This window comes from Akebia trifoliata, chromosome 14, assembly GCF_017979445.1.
Source record: "Akebia trifoliata isolate Shusen 1 chromosome 14, ASM1797944v1, whole genome shotgun sequence".
Taxonomy (NCBI): Eukaryota; Viridiplantae; Streptophyta; class Magnoliopsida; order Ranunculales; family Lardizabalaceae; genus Akebia; species Akebia trifoliata.
This window is the reverse complement of record NC_141388.1, coordinates 12,445,801-12,461,785: the sequence shown is the minus strand read 5'-3', so window position 1 is coordinate 12,461,785 and position 15,985 is coordinate 12,445,801. Positions and strand designations below refer to the sequence as shown.

The 15,985-nt window shown below is 36.3% G+C and overlaps 2 protein-coding genes and 1 long non-coding RNA gene across 5 annotated transcripts in view; 2 read left to right on the top strand and 1 right to left on the bottom strand.

Moving 5' to 3' along the window:
- Positions 1–4,628, top strand: part of LOC147386326 (ARM repeat superfamily protein) — a 48,525-nt gene extending 43,897 nt beyond the window's left edge. For 2 of the 3 annotated variants that reach the window (XR_015171737.1, XR_015171738.1), the window contains exons 20-24: positions 3,244–3,350; positions 3,438–3,494; positions 3,595–3,667; positions 3,762–4,025; positions 4,223–4,628. Coding sequence is in view for 1 of the 3 variants with exons in the window: in XM_086422478.1 (XP_086278604.1) it covers positions 3,244–3,350; positions 3,438–3,494; positions 3,595–3,667; positions 3,762–3,931; positions 4,223–4,226 (411 nt within the window). In the remaining 2 variants the exon portion in view is untranslated. The remainder of the gene's footprint in view (positions 1–3,243; positions 3,351–3,437; positions 3,495–3,594; positions 3,668–3,761; positions 4,026–4,222) is intronic. The other variant, XM_086422478.1, reaches the window with a different exon arrangement.
- A 1,502-nt stretch (positions 4,629–6,130) lies between these two features.
- Positions 6,131–10,295, bottom strand: LOC147386325 (ran-binding protein 1 homolog c-like). The gene is made up of 4 exons (XM_086422479.1): positions 10,025–10,295; positions 9,777–9,928; positions 9,536–9,661; positions 6,131–6,771 (listed from the first exon to the last, which is right to left on the bottom strand). The coding sequence occupies exons 1-4, from the start codon at positions 10,174–10,176 to the stop codon at positions 6,524–6,526; spliced, it is 678 nt and encodes a 225-aa protein (XP_086278605.1). The 5' UTR covers positions 10,177–10,295; the 3' UTR covers positions 6,131–6,523.
- Positions 10,296–10,635: 340 nt separating this feature from the next.
- LOC147386324 (uncharacterized) lies at positions 10,636–13,580 on the top strand. The gene is made up of 2 exons (XR_015172228.1): positions 10,636–11,826; positions 13,331–13,580. It is a non-coding gene; the product is annotated as an uncharacterized LOC147386324 (long non-coding RNA).
- The last annotated feature ends 2,405 nt before the right edge of the window (positions 13,581–15,985 follow it).

The window sequence follows — 15,985 nt, the reverse complement described above, 5'->3', positions numbered from 1 at the left end:
CTTTTTTAATTAGTTGTTTCTGTTCAACGTCATCATCGAAATGTTCTTCCCTATTATCTTGGGCCATCCAAACCAATCTTCTTTTTTTGGGTTGGATAAGCTGGACCTTAACCCACAACCTCAAAGTTGCATTGCAATATGTCAACCAACTGAGTTACGGGTGCTTGTCTGAACCAATTTTGTGCCTCTATTGAATTCTATTCAATAACCTTGTCTTTTGTTAATTCTAAGTGTTCTTACCTCTGCTCTTACTCCCTCAATCCACATCCTTATGGTCTTCCTCTCACTATTGAAAACTTCAACCTACACGTTCCTTCTCACTGGTGCTTATGTCCAGAGTGAGTTGGTTGTCACATAACACACAGCTTGCACACCTCCATATAGCACTTTGGATGCATGCCTCCACTTTAACCACCCAGATTCTGGGCAACATTGTTGATTTGGACATTTGACATAATGGATTGTTTAGTTTTATGCTTAGGAGGGTCTTTTTTAGTGATTAGAGTTAATATTTAGGATAATCTTTATGTTTACTCAGTCCATGGTCATAATATAGATGTTTGGGGGGCAACTTGGTAATTTTATCATATCTTTTTAGTCATAAGCTGAAAATTCGAGGGAAATAAAGTTACAGAATTGGGACAGAGGTGATATTTTTGGTTTTGTTATTTTTAAGTTGTTTTAAGTTTTATTTACAACCATTAAATCTTATTATGTTAGTTGGATGGTTGAGATTAGATTTAGGGTTTAGAGAACTTTATAAATAGATGTGTTTAGTGGTGTAATTTTCCCCTAATGAATGAATGAATAAAGGAAATTACAGATTCTAAAGCTCTTGTGAATGAATCCATGGCGGTGAAGCCATGATTGCCTTGGTGTGAAGCCAAGAACTCGATCAATGACTTTCCGTATGATTCCAATGAAAGAGATCACCTATCTCATCTAATTCGCTTTACTTTATTTTTTGTTTATCTTAGCATCATACCCTATTTCCATTAATAATACAACACCATTTGTGCTGGCCGAACCATCAATTCCCACCCAAAAATCCATCATACCTTACCTAAATCTCAAGCCATACCTGCTACCCATAAAATACAACACCTATAGTGCTGATTTAGACGTCAAAACCTACCTAAAAATCTCTTTAAATCGAGTCCAAAATTTCCCATAACCTATGCTTCCCATGTACCCAAACTCTAGCCATTTTATAACCTAAAATAAAAAGTCTCATTGAATATTGGATTGAAGCCCTAAGCTAGCAGAAGTTCAATTTTCCGTTGGCATCCTTTTGTTGTAACACTCAAGGGATTTTCTTTGTGGGATTTTGATTGTTTTTAGGATTTGGATTTCAATTCCCTGTTAGACTTTTTTTATCACACGTGATTGTATGCATGGTTTAAAATCTTGTTGCGTTTCACTATTTTGATTTTCTCAAAAAACGAAACGATACTGGAACATTGATAAAACTTTCCGAAACATTTGTTTTATCCTTTAAAAGTATTCTTTCAGAGGAGACCAAAATCAAGGGACATGTCATCCATTAGAAAATATAGGGATGTCTCAAAAATTTAACAAAATATGGAGGGGCTTCTCTAAAAGCACCTTCTTCTTTGAGAGAAAATTCAAGTCAAGGGCATATCAATGGCTTTAAAAAAGAAATAAGGGTTTCTGACAAGAACCTTAGAGCGAGGAAGATGAAGACAAAGGATTAGCTTTGAACTCCGGCACAGATCTGGCAACTATGACAATCCAGGTAGTAGGACATCTCTCTCTCTCTCTCTCTTTGGATCCTCAAAAATTGAAATCTAAAGAGGAAACTAATGAAACATTGTTTTCCATCTGGTTTCATCTCGGAACGTTAAGAAAACCGAAACGTTTCGGCCAAAACGTTCTGAAACAGAACGAGATTTTAAATCATCGTTGCATGAATTGGAGTCAATCAGGCAATGAATTGGCAAATGAAGGCAATAGATGGTCTCTAGGGATAAAACAATGCAGTCCAAAGGAAAACAACTAAGATTGGGGTCCAAACCCTATTATAACACAAATAGGGGTCGAAAAAGAGCATCAAACAGCCAACAGATTGGAAAATGGTGGTAACAGATGGCCTCTAATGACAAAAAAGAACAGCCCTCTTTCGGGTTTTGCAATCGGAAAAACAGATCACAAAAGTACGAGTTTCAAGGAAACTGTTCAACAATCTTTTATCTAAAGAAAAAAATATGTATCAAACTTCATCAAAAGAGACCTGGAAGAAGCCCATAGGACCGAGGAGAGCAAGATCTCTCAGAAATTAAAGTTTCAAAGTGATCCGAAGAAAAAACGAGTGCTAATGTCATCAATGACGAAGAACAAAAACAGAACCGAAGGTGCTTTGATACCAAATTGGAGTTCTGAGAATAATTTCTCTTAGTGAGCATTGTGCTCAACTAAGCATATATTTTAACATCAAAATAATAAAATGATAAATATACCCCTATTGTTATGCACACCACTAACTACCGTACACACACCAACAGCATGAGCTAAGATTTATGCTAGAACTGTGAATTGTTTATTTGATTTAATTGGTCTTAGACTCTTCATTTTGGGTTTGGCATTACCGTCCTGCATCAATCATCCTCGGTATATGCCATTATGGATAGTAATTTTATGGCTAAAATGTTTCTCATTCTTCATACGCTGTTATGCAATGGGTAACACAACCTCCACTTCAACAATCCAGCTCTAAACTTTCTGGGAAACATTTTCCTCAATCTTTTAATGATTGTGGATAATGGAGCCAAAGATTCTAAATTTTGTGGCTAAATGTTTCTCATGCTTCATACGCTGCTATGGAACGTGTCATCTTCTATCTTGCAAATGTATTGTATTTTGCGACAAAAAGTTCATCCAATCTTTTTTGTAAATGTCTGTGAATATGTAAGCAGCACCCTTATTGCATGAAACAGAAAAATAAGCATCCTCCTACTATTTTGGGTTCAAGTCCAGTTTACCTATCCTAAAAAAAAAACTAGATGCTTTTGTGAAGTAACATGGTTGTAAGCATGAAGACAAAAGCTAAATTATTATTGTCCATACGTAAGTCTGTCTTACTTTTTACTTAATCTTAGCCTTCTTTTTGTTATACTTGCACTGGACATTCATAAATGTAGTCCTTCTGCTCACTAATTTAAGTTCTCGCCTACCAAAAATAATTCAATTTCTCACATGGGCTTTCTTCCTGATTCTGAGACACAGGTTGACAATGCAACAGCTATCCAGAGAAAGACTTTTGGTTTAGCTCTTGCTATAATATTGACCCTGAGAGTACCTCAAGTTCTAAATAAACTTGATCAGATCTTAAGGTATTAAAACTCTGATACACTACTTGCAAATGAAATATCTGGAAACTTCTATATGAATGTTGTGGTTATGTATTTCGATCCATGCAGTGTCTGCACCAGTGTCATATTGGGTGGAAGTGAAGAACTAAATGAGGAAGAATCTAGGTGAGATCTCTATAGATAGATAGGTTCTAACATTATCATACTTAACCAAATTTATCCATTGTTATTGATTTAGTTGTAAAATTAATTTCCTGAATGACAGTGGTGACAACATGAGCTCTACGGGTTCTCCTCACAAGAGCACTGTTCCTAGTAAAGATTTCAAAAAAAGACAAGTAACCTTCTGTGGATTTTGTCCTGAAATCTCTGATTAAGAGTTAAATATGTTTAGAGTTTATTATAGTAACATTATTATTTATCTTTTATCAGATTCAAGCTTCAGATCCTATCAAACAATTACCATTGGAGACCACAGTGAGAAACAATCTTCAAATATGTGCCACTCTTCATGGAGAGTCGTCTTTCAATGCTGCCATGAGCAGAATGCATCCTGCAGTATTTTCACAGCTACAGCAGGCACTGAAGAATACTTCACTGGGGTGATATCCATCATATAAATATTCTTTGCGACGCTTCATTTTGATTTTGGGTGTTAATTTTACTATGTTAAGACGAGTTGAAAATTCATGAAAGGTAAGTTTTAGGAACTTGTCCCATAAGTTGGTGTTCTATGTGATTCTGGCATCATATCATATAAGTTATAACTCATTGAAGGATTTTCCCAATTTTTTTTTATGTTTTATGTTTTTAAGGAGAAAAAAAAAATGGTTGCAAGTTGTTTGATCTTTTCCTTATCCTGTCTCTAACATGTAAAATTTACATATCTGCAGGTAAATTTCAGAATATTGGCGGTGTCTACTATTCTTTTTGTGAGCGAGGTTTTCTTCAATTTTTAATTTATGCCAATTGTTGTAAAATGTCTTGAAGCTACTGTGTACATATTGGTTCAATGCTTGCTTGCCCTAGTTTTTAAGGCCTAGGGCTCAGAGCATTGGGGTCATAGGCCTGGTTGCAGTTTTACCGAGTGAGTGAAATTTTAGTAGAAACAAAGAAAGCGAAAAAAAAAAGGGTATGCGGTATTAGGTCTGAAATGAAGGTTGTTCCTAATTTGTTTGGAAAGTTGAACGCATGCGGTATTAGAGCCAAAATGAAAGTTGTTCCCAATTTGTTTGGAAAGTTGGAACTTCAGTAACAGATATTGTGAAAGTCCACTGGAATAACTTTTGGCTACAAAAATTGCTGACCTTTTGAAAACGTTACAACTTTAAAAAGAAGGGAAAGGTACCATTCCAAAAAAAAAAAAACTTGTATTTTTCCCAATAAATATTATGTCGACTGGACAGAGCCATTTTATTGTGGATGAGGCAAATTATTACATATGAGAATATCATCTCTCGTTTTGTTCATACCCTTTGCAATATCAAAAGGAAAATGCTGAAGTAACATTGAAATTGACTTTGTTTTGGGACATTGCTGATGTGGATGTGTCTATAGAAGCATAATGCTTTTCATTGATATAAAAGTGAGAAGCATGTATGGTTCTGTGCACAGCAATATCCCAAACGAAATCAAAAGGATCTGAGGGAGACTTACCAAAGTAGAAAGCCACTTCACCCCAAAATTGCTTAGGTAATCTATCCATTTATAGAATGCATCTTTCTCTATAATGGCGTGATTCATTCTTTCTCCTACAAAATTATCTGGTGGGGGGGGGGGTACCAAGAACTGTCTTCTCATGCCAACCATTGTCATTGTCGGTATGTGACACTAAAATGAGAGATTTACTCGGCAGAACTTACTGATGCATTTTTATTGCAAAAACTCCATTGGAGTTCTGACAACTCCAAGAGAACCTGACTTTATCAAGTTTGTTACTTACCAAATCATATGGTGGATTCTAGCAAGTGGCATCCAAAAACATGATCTAATAAAATTCTAAGAACTTTTAAAAAGAAAATTCGAAGAAATTTTTTTTAATTTTCATGGTAAAATTTTAGATTTAAATTTGAGAGTTTGGTAGTCATTCACTTTCAGCAGCTTCAATCAAGCACAACAATGATTTTATTATTATTATTATTATTTTTTTGAATACGAGTTTTTCATGAAATCCGTAAGTCTGTGTGTTGAATTGCCAATTTGATAATCCAAGTGGTCCCAACATTCTTCAGTAAGATTTGAAATCTTAATAAAGTAGTCATGCTGACCTGATTCATACGTAAGGTTTTGGGAGATTTTGGAATAAAATTGCAGCAGGTAGATCTGCTCGGTAAACCTTCAAAATTTTTTTTTTTTTCCACTTTCTTCTCAGAAGTGAAAGAACTGAATAAATTGAAACACTTGATCTTTGGATTTAAGAGAGTAAACCCAAGTCTTTCTAGATGAATGCTTTAATCATAATCAGGAAAAAAATAAAATACTCTGTTACATTAATTAGGAGATCTAGATATCATTAGTTCACTTGGGAGTTTTCAAATTTTGATGTGGTCGATTTGTAGGATGGAGCAGATGCTTACAGCTGCTTTCCAAGCACATAAAGCATTCCAATGGTTTAATTCAATGGAATGACGGTGTGATTTCAACTTACTAAATCTTATCGATGGTAATGTCAAAAATCTATTATGGCAGCAGAACAAATTACAACTATCTAATTTAAAAAAAAAAAAATCTAATGTAGTCCTCATGCGGTAAGCGAGAATGAGACCTCTATTCAGCTCAAAAATCAATGTGAGAACATGATCTTATACATAATAGTTTCACCTTTAATCATTAAAACTTTAGCTTAGGCAGAGATCTTTACAGAGATAAACTCGGCCCAGTTCAAGAAAGCAACCAAGATTATTCAAATTGTGTTGGGCATGTATGGACCATCTCTCAACTCCATCAAATAATCCCAGCTATTATAAGACTCACTTTGATGAAGCATAAAATAAAAACTCACTTCGACGACTATAGAATCCAGACAGACTCATGAAACTCAAAATGGACCCAAGTCTGATCAACTGTTGATAAGACTCTCATCCAACGTCGTTCCCATCCACAACCCAAAAAAATTTAAGAATTGTTGGAAACGGGGACAAACCACCAGTCATGAATGAGGTAAGTATAGTACAATATTCACCTCCCACACAGGCTCAAGCGGAGGAAGATGATTCTTTGTCTTTATTCTCAGTGTCTGGTTTTGCCTCCTTGCTCTCAGCTTCCTTTTTCTCTTCCTGGGCAGATGCTGCAAGAGGCACCTCCTCCTCAGGTTTCTCCGTTTTGCTCTCTCCAACACTCAACTTCTCAAGAAGCCCAGCTGCAGCGGTGGCATCTTTGTTTTCCTCTTTCTTCCCTTGGGATTCAGCGACATCTTGAACCTTCACCATGAAGATCTTGCAATCTGAAACATGAAAGGATGAATGAAAAAACCAGATAGAAAACAAGCAGAAAAATAACACAGTTGGATAGAGGGAAAAAAAATCAACTCAATTAGTGTAGATTTAAATAAAGATAATTCATGTGATCAACTAAGGGTGCATACTCAATGCTTGCTTCCACATCTGCCTTTCACTGACCACAGTATGGGAACCAATTTAATCATTCATATTCGTAAGGATTAGAAAATTAAATCTAGAGATGGAAGGGAATTTCCTTGAGTTCTGAAGAAGATCCAACCTGAACCTATCCGATACAAACCCAATAGAGGAGCATAACGCAAGAGGCCGACCCCACCTATCCCGTGGATAGGTGGCTTAGCCCTAGCCGGTGGCTGACCCTTCTATCCCTTGAGGATAGGTGGGTTGGCCCATAGGAGTGGCTGCCCCACTCCTGTATCCCGAAGATAGGTGGCTTGTCTGTATGCTCTTCAACCTCATCCTCTTCTCTCTCACACACCACTATGCCCTGAGCTTTTATCTTCCTCTCACCTGTCTCCTTCTTTACACTAATTTCTCTTCTTCCCATCAAGACATGGGATAGGCATTCTCCAATCGACAAATGGGAAAATTTGTTGGCACAAGATCACATAAGGAGTGTCACCTGAGTCAACTTGAAAGAGAAGGCTACCTTAAGAAAGGCTACCCAAGTGAAAATCTCCAATGAAGTGGAGAGGAGTTCATCTTAATTACTTTGAACTTGAAGACAATCAATTAAACCGGACCCAAAGGAATTGTTAGAGCACAACTTGACTGAGTCAATTCAAGAAATTGGGTCGCTCTGAGTTAGGAAAGTTATAAAATTAATGCAAGACATCATGAATTACTGAAGGAGCAATTACATTTTAAGTTTAATGCTCCTCATTTAATGTCATGGGCTCATCTCTCCATTTGGGGGACCAAGATTTGGTTCTTTACTTTCTTTTTCTCTTTGCTCTGCAACTCTTTGATTACCAACTTGATCGTCGAAGGCCCTTTGGCCAACACCACACCGGTGTCTTTTCAAGTTAAACAGACATAAAAGGCGACCGGAAGAGTTACAATTTATCAGAGAAGACATTAATTGCTACACAAATCTCGAGGAGTGTGAAACCTAAAATTTTCCCATACACAATTCAAAATATCATAAGTGGATGGTGCATACCAGCTTTCAAATGAAAGCATCATCCATTTTGGCAGATCATCAGAATACATGGTTGATATTCCTTCACCTTCTTTATCAATCCTTAATGATTGCCCCATAAAATACTCGGAAAGACAAGTCATTCACTAAAAGAACAAAGACTTTTTCCCCAACCAAAGGTGGTATTGTGTATGTTCCTGGCTTTTTTGAATTTTAAACAGAACAATTTTGAATATCCAACTTGCACGAACTGATACGAAATCAAAGATAATCAAAGAACAAAGCACCACATGCATTCTACACAAGTAATAATGCACTAAAAAGCATATGCACGCCCCTACTTATCAAGATAATGACAAACTGGTGGGCCCGGACGGCTAACCCGTATGTTGTATTAACTAGATGAAAATAACCATATCATGGATATTACCTGACTAGCACCCACAAGAAGGAACTGATTGGATATATCTGAAGAGTGGCTACAAGGATTGTCAGAAACATTTTTTAAGAAGTTCAAGGAGTTGCCTACCCAACAACAGCACTGGTAATAGAAGGGATATTCCCTCCCCTCTTCCCCCTTGGTCAGGAGTTTTAAGTGGAACGGGACTTACTCAATTTATTGGCAAGGAATAACGACCTAGGCTAGAGCTCCTAAAAGAGGTGTGAATGGAGTTGGGTCAGGCCACTCAATTGAGCATCGACCCTCACGAAATTTGCACCCACACCCATCATGCCTCAGCTACATCAATTTGAGCCAGTCCCTCTAAGTGTATTAGCTATCCAAAGTCATGTCTCTCTTGTTTATTGGTTTTGCCAGACACTTCTCGGTTATCAAGCTCCTTGACACCCAACCTCTATTTTACAAATTGGGATGGGCAACAAGGAACAACGCCAGTTGTATCACGCACTAAACATGGTATGGGCATGTTCAATGAAGGTCGATTATGACCTCAGTTAGAAGAAATATTCCAGTTGAAGGTTCCCTAAACAGCCAGTGGCTTTAAACAAATATGCATTAGGTATCCTAGCTAACAAGTGTTAGAACCAAGAAGATTCCAAATGATAGAAACACAAAAAATGAGAAACCCAAACATGTACAAGTACACTTTCAGGGTGGGGATTACCCATAATAAATGTGAGAAAGAAAACTGCTGCAATAATTGGCATGAGATGCTTGACTTCAAGAGAAATGGCGTCTTCAGTAAATAAGAGGTCATTTGAAGGAAAAGAAACACAATCATTTCTATCCTAAGCCCTTACTTGGTTGGATTTTAGACTGATGTGATTGCAAGTCCTCACCGGGGAGGCAATGAGTAATCAACCACAGATTGACACTGGAAAGCGCTAGAGGTCTAGACAAATTCCATACTTTTTTTACCTAGTAATGAGTAATCTACCAAAAAGAAAGAAGTTTCACAACAATCTATATAATTACTAATGATTTTGCAGATAACTTCACCTTAAGAAATTAAGAATTAATAACAGAAAATTGTGGATCAAATCCGACCTAAGTCAATAATTTAAACAACACAACCTAGCAATCCATACCATTAAGAATCAATTAAAAAAAGAACAATCTACAGCATTGGGGACAAGAAATAACTCACTCTCAACCGATCCAAACCGAATACAAAAAAGTTCTTCCTTTAATTCTCCATCAGAGAAATCCGTGGCGTGCCAAACACAAGATTTATCATTTCCTGCATGTTCTTGCACATTCATCGTTGGAAGAACTGCATAACAAATACACAGACCAGATTGAGAAATTAAATCGAAATTACTACATAATCGACGAGGAAACGAAATAAATACCTAAAAAGAGAAATCGAAAGAAGTTTAAAAAATTACCTAAATGATTCGCACAGATCTTAAGAGTCTTGGCTTGCCGCATAACTAATCTAACCTTGCCCGACTCGTTGTGTTTTAAAAGCTTCACATTCCCAACACCTCTCTCCTTCCATTGATTCCCTTCCTTATCAAATCGGTAGAGCTTCGCTTTCCTTAAAAATGCACATAAACCACAGATAAATAAAACCTACTTATCAACCAAAAAAAAACCTAAAAATGAAAAAGAAACCCTAGAAATGAAAGCTTACAGATCGAGAATGGCGTCTTCTTCTTCTTCACCAGTTGTGACTGCGACCTCTTCAAGCTTGATGATTGGAGCGATCTGAGCTCCTGTATCTTCGTCTTCGGCTGCTCCAGCCTCTTCTTCTTCTTCTCTGCGTTCGGGACCCGTACTTGCCATGGCGATTAGAGAGACAAGTCGTGGAAACGATCGAGCCCACCAGTACTTATACGGGAAATTACCAGAACAGTACACAATTTTTCATAAATTACCGGACCAGTATATTTTAAAAAGAGAGCTTCTATCGTCAAACCAACTTTTGCTATGCGTATTCTTTGCCATGGGGTAAATCTCTATTTCGTGCGCTCTGAATATGAAGAAATGTTTATTTTAATTCTCAAAACATGTTTTTCATTGAATTCTTCACTTTTATAATCAACAAATTCCTTGATAAAAAATCAATGATTTTGTCATATCAATGAACTTGCGGTGAACCCACAAGGAGTTGGCCTAGTGGCAAGCCGAACCTTGATAAGCTCCTCTAAAAGGGTAGGTCAAGTGTTCGAAATTCATGAAGTAATAAATTCCTTAGCGCCATGTAAAACCCCGAATTTTTAATTCGTATCTCGAGGAAAAAATAAATAGTGGAATTTTAAGAAAATCTTGAAAGTAGGACTTAGGGTAAAACTGTGGGACCTTATTTTGATCATTTTTAATAGAATCTGACCTCACCATTAGATTCAAAATGATCGAAAAACATAGTTTAGCCTGTAAGCACGCTCAAATGCGAGTCCAAATATAAAAGTTGCAAAATCCTCGATTACCGGGTCGGACCAGGTTAAAACAGTAACTTTTTGTTGGAGTAATAATTTTTAAAATTCGATCATACCATTGGTTTCATAACGAAAAATTATTCAACATAGACTATTTATTTGTCATTTTTGGAGATCAGGAAGTTGAATTATCGCCAAAAACGAAAACGACATCAAGTTTATGGGTCACGTCAGGCCAAAAATGTAAATTTTTTATGGAGACATAATTTGTAAAAATTGACTATACCATTAGATCCGGAATGAAAAATTAGGCGAAATAGAGTATTCGTTTGTCAGTTTTGGAGACCGAATGACCAAGTTATCGTCGATCAAAACAATAGGCGAAATACCGAATTCGTCCCAAATATTATATAAATAATATTAAATTTTTTTTTTTAATCTCATCTTCCCCACTCGTCCAAACCGTGCGAAAAAAAAAAAAAAACGAAAAAAAAAATAAATTTGTTTTTCCTCCGATTTTTCCACTTCAGATCTCTCGCAAACGGTCCACTTTCGACGATCGCCGCAGAAGAGAAAAAGGTCCGCAGCTTCGTTCTCTACAAAACCCACCCAACCTATCTTCATTTCACTTTCTATTTCACCCGATATCGTCAAAAATCAGCCGTATTTGGATACGGAAATTTCGAAACTTTGACCTCGGATTTCGTCCGTTTCGGGGTCAAACCGTCTTTCGACGCAGAAGGGAGAAACGCCCGCAGCCTCATTCTCTACATAACCCAATCAAATTCCTTCCGTTTTCTCGTATTTTTCACCCCGTATAGTCAAAAATCAGTCGTATTTTTATACGAAGATTTTCGTAACTTCGACCTCGATTTTCATCGGTTTCGGGGTCAAACCGCCTTTCGCCGTAGAAGGGAGAAGAGACAAGCACATCGAGATCTTCAAAACCACCAGGTCGATTTCAAAAATTAACCGCTTCGAAGTTTGGTCCGTCTCGATTTTTGCGCTGATCGCCTCGATTTTCGCGCACACACTTTGATCCTTTCGCCTAGAGATTGTAAGGAACTCTCAATTTCTATTAGTAATCTAGATTGTGAAAATTGCATTTAGGATTTTATCGAAAAATTTGGATGTATTTTTAAAATATAGAATTATTTTGTTATTTCAAAAATTCACGCCAGAAATTGCATGTTTGATATGTTTAATTGTATTTTTAATAAATTATACGTGGGGAGGGTGTTTTAACGGGTTATTGCCATAAATTGGGTCTTGTGCACTGCTCGGACCCCGTTTTGATATGAAATTTGTAGTTTTTTCAATATTATTGATAGAAATAAATTCTATAGTTGAAAAATGTGATTTAATATTCAATGAACTCATATTGAGTTGATGAATATATGAAAATGGATATTTTATGAAGAGATTGAAAACTGTAAAAGTCGAAAAAAGGGAAAAAGGGTATGAAACGGTAAAATGTCAGAGTCACACCCGATGGGTGATGTCTACATTTTACGTTGTTGTGTTGTATGTAGGTTGGTGAACGGATATCCAGGGATAATGTTACTGGTTGCATGTTTATTTACTTTCTGTTAGCGCGAGGCGCTCTGTTATGTTATTTATTTTAGGCCGGGTGGCCACACTTGCATGGTAGGAAACTAGATATCTGTTCTCAACCTTGTATTGTTAATTTCTCTTTTATTTTCAAATGAAAATAATATATATATGTAGTTATTTTGTGAGCTGTTAAAGAGTTTGTGAATGCCTGAAGGGATAGTGCATTATATCATCCGGAGTGATGTACTATCTTGGGATGTACGGTAGGGACCACCAAACTCATACGTGGTATGGGACGCGTATGAGAGTGGAGTCACAACTGGAATCCGGGTTATTCCTCTCTATCTTTACCAGTGAACTTGTAATGTAAAGGTGGTTGTATACGAATGGTTTGCATATTTGGGAATCACATGTACGCCTGATAGGCATAGACGAAGATGATTGGTCAGTGATCACTAACAATCTATAGTAGTCGAACGTTCTGACACATCGAAAAGAGACCCATTGCTTACGGTCACGTCAAACGGCCAGCCTGAGCCGGATAAATGGTCAACCAAACGTGGTAAGTGCAGCGACCGACCACAAAATCAGGAACTAAAAGCCAGAGAGAAATTGTAACATCATGTCCCGACTGGGAGCGATCCAGTCGTGAATCCCAACACTCTAATTCCAATACTCCACCATTGTGTATTATGTATCTGTTGCTTATTTTGATATATAAAATGAAATGCATGTTTATTATTTCCATTTGATCAATTAGATTTGTATAAAAAGATAATGTTATAGTGAGTACTGCTGATCGATGTAATGTGAGTTTTAAAATGTTTAGTTGCTCATCCCTGGCTATATATACCAGTTAATCGTAGGTTTCTTCTGTAAAACTTTGTTTATTTTAAAATGATTCAGTATGTTTATTCGTTCATGTTAGGAGAGGTTATTGGCAGAAATTATTGCTTCCTTACTGGGTAACCATTGTTACTCACCCTTTCCTTCTCCATTTTTTTTAGTTTCAGATCTGAAGCTTGGCGAAATAAGTGTAGAAAACGAATGAGGATCATCTGGTTGGTCAGATAGACAACTAGAGTCCGTCACCTGGTAAGTACTAGGACTATACCCCCTAGTAGTGTCAGTTTCTCCAAGTAGTCTTATGGATTTGTCTTGAGTGTTAGGAATTCTGTTAGAGTGAGGAATTTTGTATAATCCTGTATATAATTTTTCTTCTTCCGCACTCTGATCTATCGAACATTATTAAACGTATATGGGCTTCCGCTAGTATTATATTTTGTTTGTTATATGCAGGATTGTATGTCGTTTATCAGGTGTAGGTTGAATCGCCTTGGAATGCTAACATAAACAGAGGAGACCATGCCGAAATTTCGAGGTGCCACCTCGTACCTTGAAATCTGACATGGGGATTTGTGTTAGTGTTCGGCGGGGCGCCACAGGCCACCCTCCAGGATCCAGTTGACCCTCGACTCAACTAGTTGCACGTAGAATTTTTCGAGGGGGTAGTGTGTGTGACAATGGGATTAGTCTCTCTTGAAAGGTGGGGATACCCATGATAAGCAAAAAAAGAAAAGAAAATAAAATGATTTCATTGGTAACTTATCAATGAATTTGTTGATTATAAAAGTGACGAACTCATTGGAAAAGCATGTTTTGGGAATTAAAATGAGCGCAAGTTTTGAGAAATATCTATATTTTAAAAATATTTGTCGAACAATGTTTATTTAAATTCTCTATTTTATGGTCTTCTCTCGTAGACAGGTGAAAATGACCTTAAAACCCCTCATTTCTTCCCAAAACATGTCATCTTCAAAATCGTATTAGTAGATGCAAGCTCAACATCTTTTATATATATATGTATATATATATATGAATTACAAGATAGCTTGTGCACACACACATGTATTAAAATGGTTTATTTGTAATTTAAAATATCAGTGGGGTTTTGAAAATTGTATAGTAAAAATGATATTTTTGTAATTTTGAAAACTAAGAACATATCCAATGGCGTCTCAAATTTGGGTTCAAGCCATGATTTTAAAACTCGTTTTGACGTCTCGTCTATGAACGAGATCGAGTTATCTTGGATGAGTTTTTCAATGCGTTTGAGACATCTCGGTCAACAATGAGAAAAATGAATGTGGACTTTAAATCTCATCCGATGATGATTGACTTGTCTATCTGTCTCATTGGTGGACGATACCGAGAAGTATCAGACATGTCGTCTCGGTCTTGGACGAGATTTAAAATCATGGTTTAAGCTGATCCCGACTTTTATTTTCATCAGCTTCTTTGGATAATTTTGTTTTATCATTCAAGTATTTTTTAAATGCTATAACATTTTTTATTTTAATGAAAATAAGATTTTTTTTATTAGCATAGCATATAAAATATTCTTGGAGGTGTTTGAGCTAATTTGTTACTATTTCAAATCTTCATAAGTTAGTAAAGCTAACCTTAGAGTAACTCTAACACACTCAGGCTCGAGCTTGCATCCCCTCCCAACTATCGTTTTGGGGAAGGGTGCGCATGGTTCTGTTTGGTTTGGGTTGGGGGCAAAATTGGAACATAATCAAACATGATCGGTTTTACAGATCCAGAATGGGAACCGAACTGACTAGAATTGAACCAAACTAACCCACCTTAGTCTGGTTTGGTTCTCAATTCTCCTATACATAGATATCAAAGCACAACTCTTTCCTTTGGATACCATTATTTATTTTTAATAATGCACTTGACCACAATCCTCCAATTCCTAGTTGACCAAACCTAAACATTCCAAAATTTTCAGTTGGAAATCGTCATTTTATGTGAAAAATCTTATTATTTTATGTGAAAATTTTTAGTTTTTTCTAAACGTGGGGGTTTCTAAATTTTCTCGATGTGTGCGAATATTGTCGAAAGTTTATTTTTAGTCACATTTCCTTAGGATTCAATGTCTCTAAGTAAAAGTCGAATATCAAGAGGCATTTTAGTTATTTTTTTCAAATATTCATAAAATTCTTCGTTTTCATCAATTTTAATCTCATTAAATTCGAAATCAAATTCCGAGACTAACGAAGATATTTTTGAGACATTACGAAGGTGTGGAACCCACGAGGGGTATTTTCGTTATTTTATTAATTTTTTATTATATTTTGAAGAACAACTTCTTTTAGTCTCAATATGATTGTTTTTAAGTTTCGAGATCACATTTTCCTAGTGTTGCAAGGTATATATAGGTTATCGAAATGTGTGGCAAACTTAAGCGTGTGTATTTGCTAAATCGAGTGTAGAGTATAACGATTCTAAGTACACGTAACTTCTATGTCGAACATGCCAAGTAAAAGGAGATGGAATCACGAGGATTAGAAAATTAGAAAAAAAAATTGGGATATGACCTCTTACAAGTATTCGACTCCTCATATATTCTACACTCATCATTAGGAATCTACATCAACCGGGTGACAAATTGTCGAATCAGACAAATTAAAAAATGGGGTATCTACAAAATCTTCAAATTCTCAATATTTTCACTAAAACCTCAATGAGAGACCTTGATTATATCTCTTATCCTTGGTCTTGATGGTATTTCACTCTCACGTGGGTCTCACCAATCAAGATAATCAAATGATAAATTAACAAAAGTCCAATAGTTTCTATAGAATTCCTTGAGG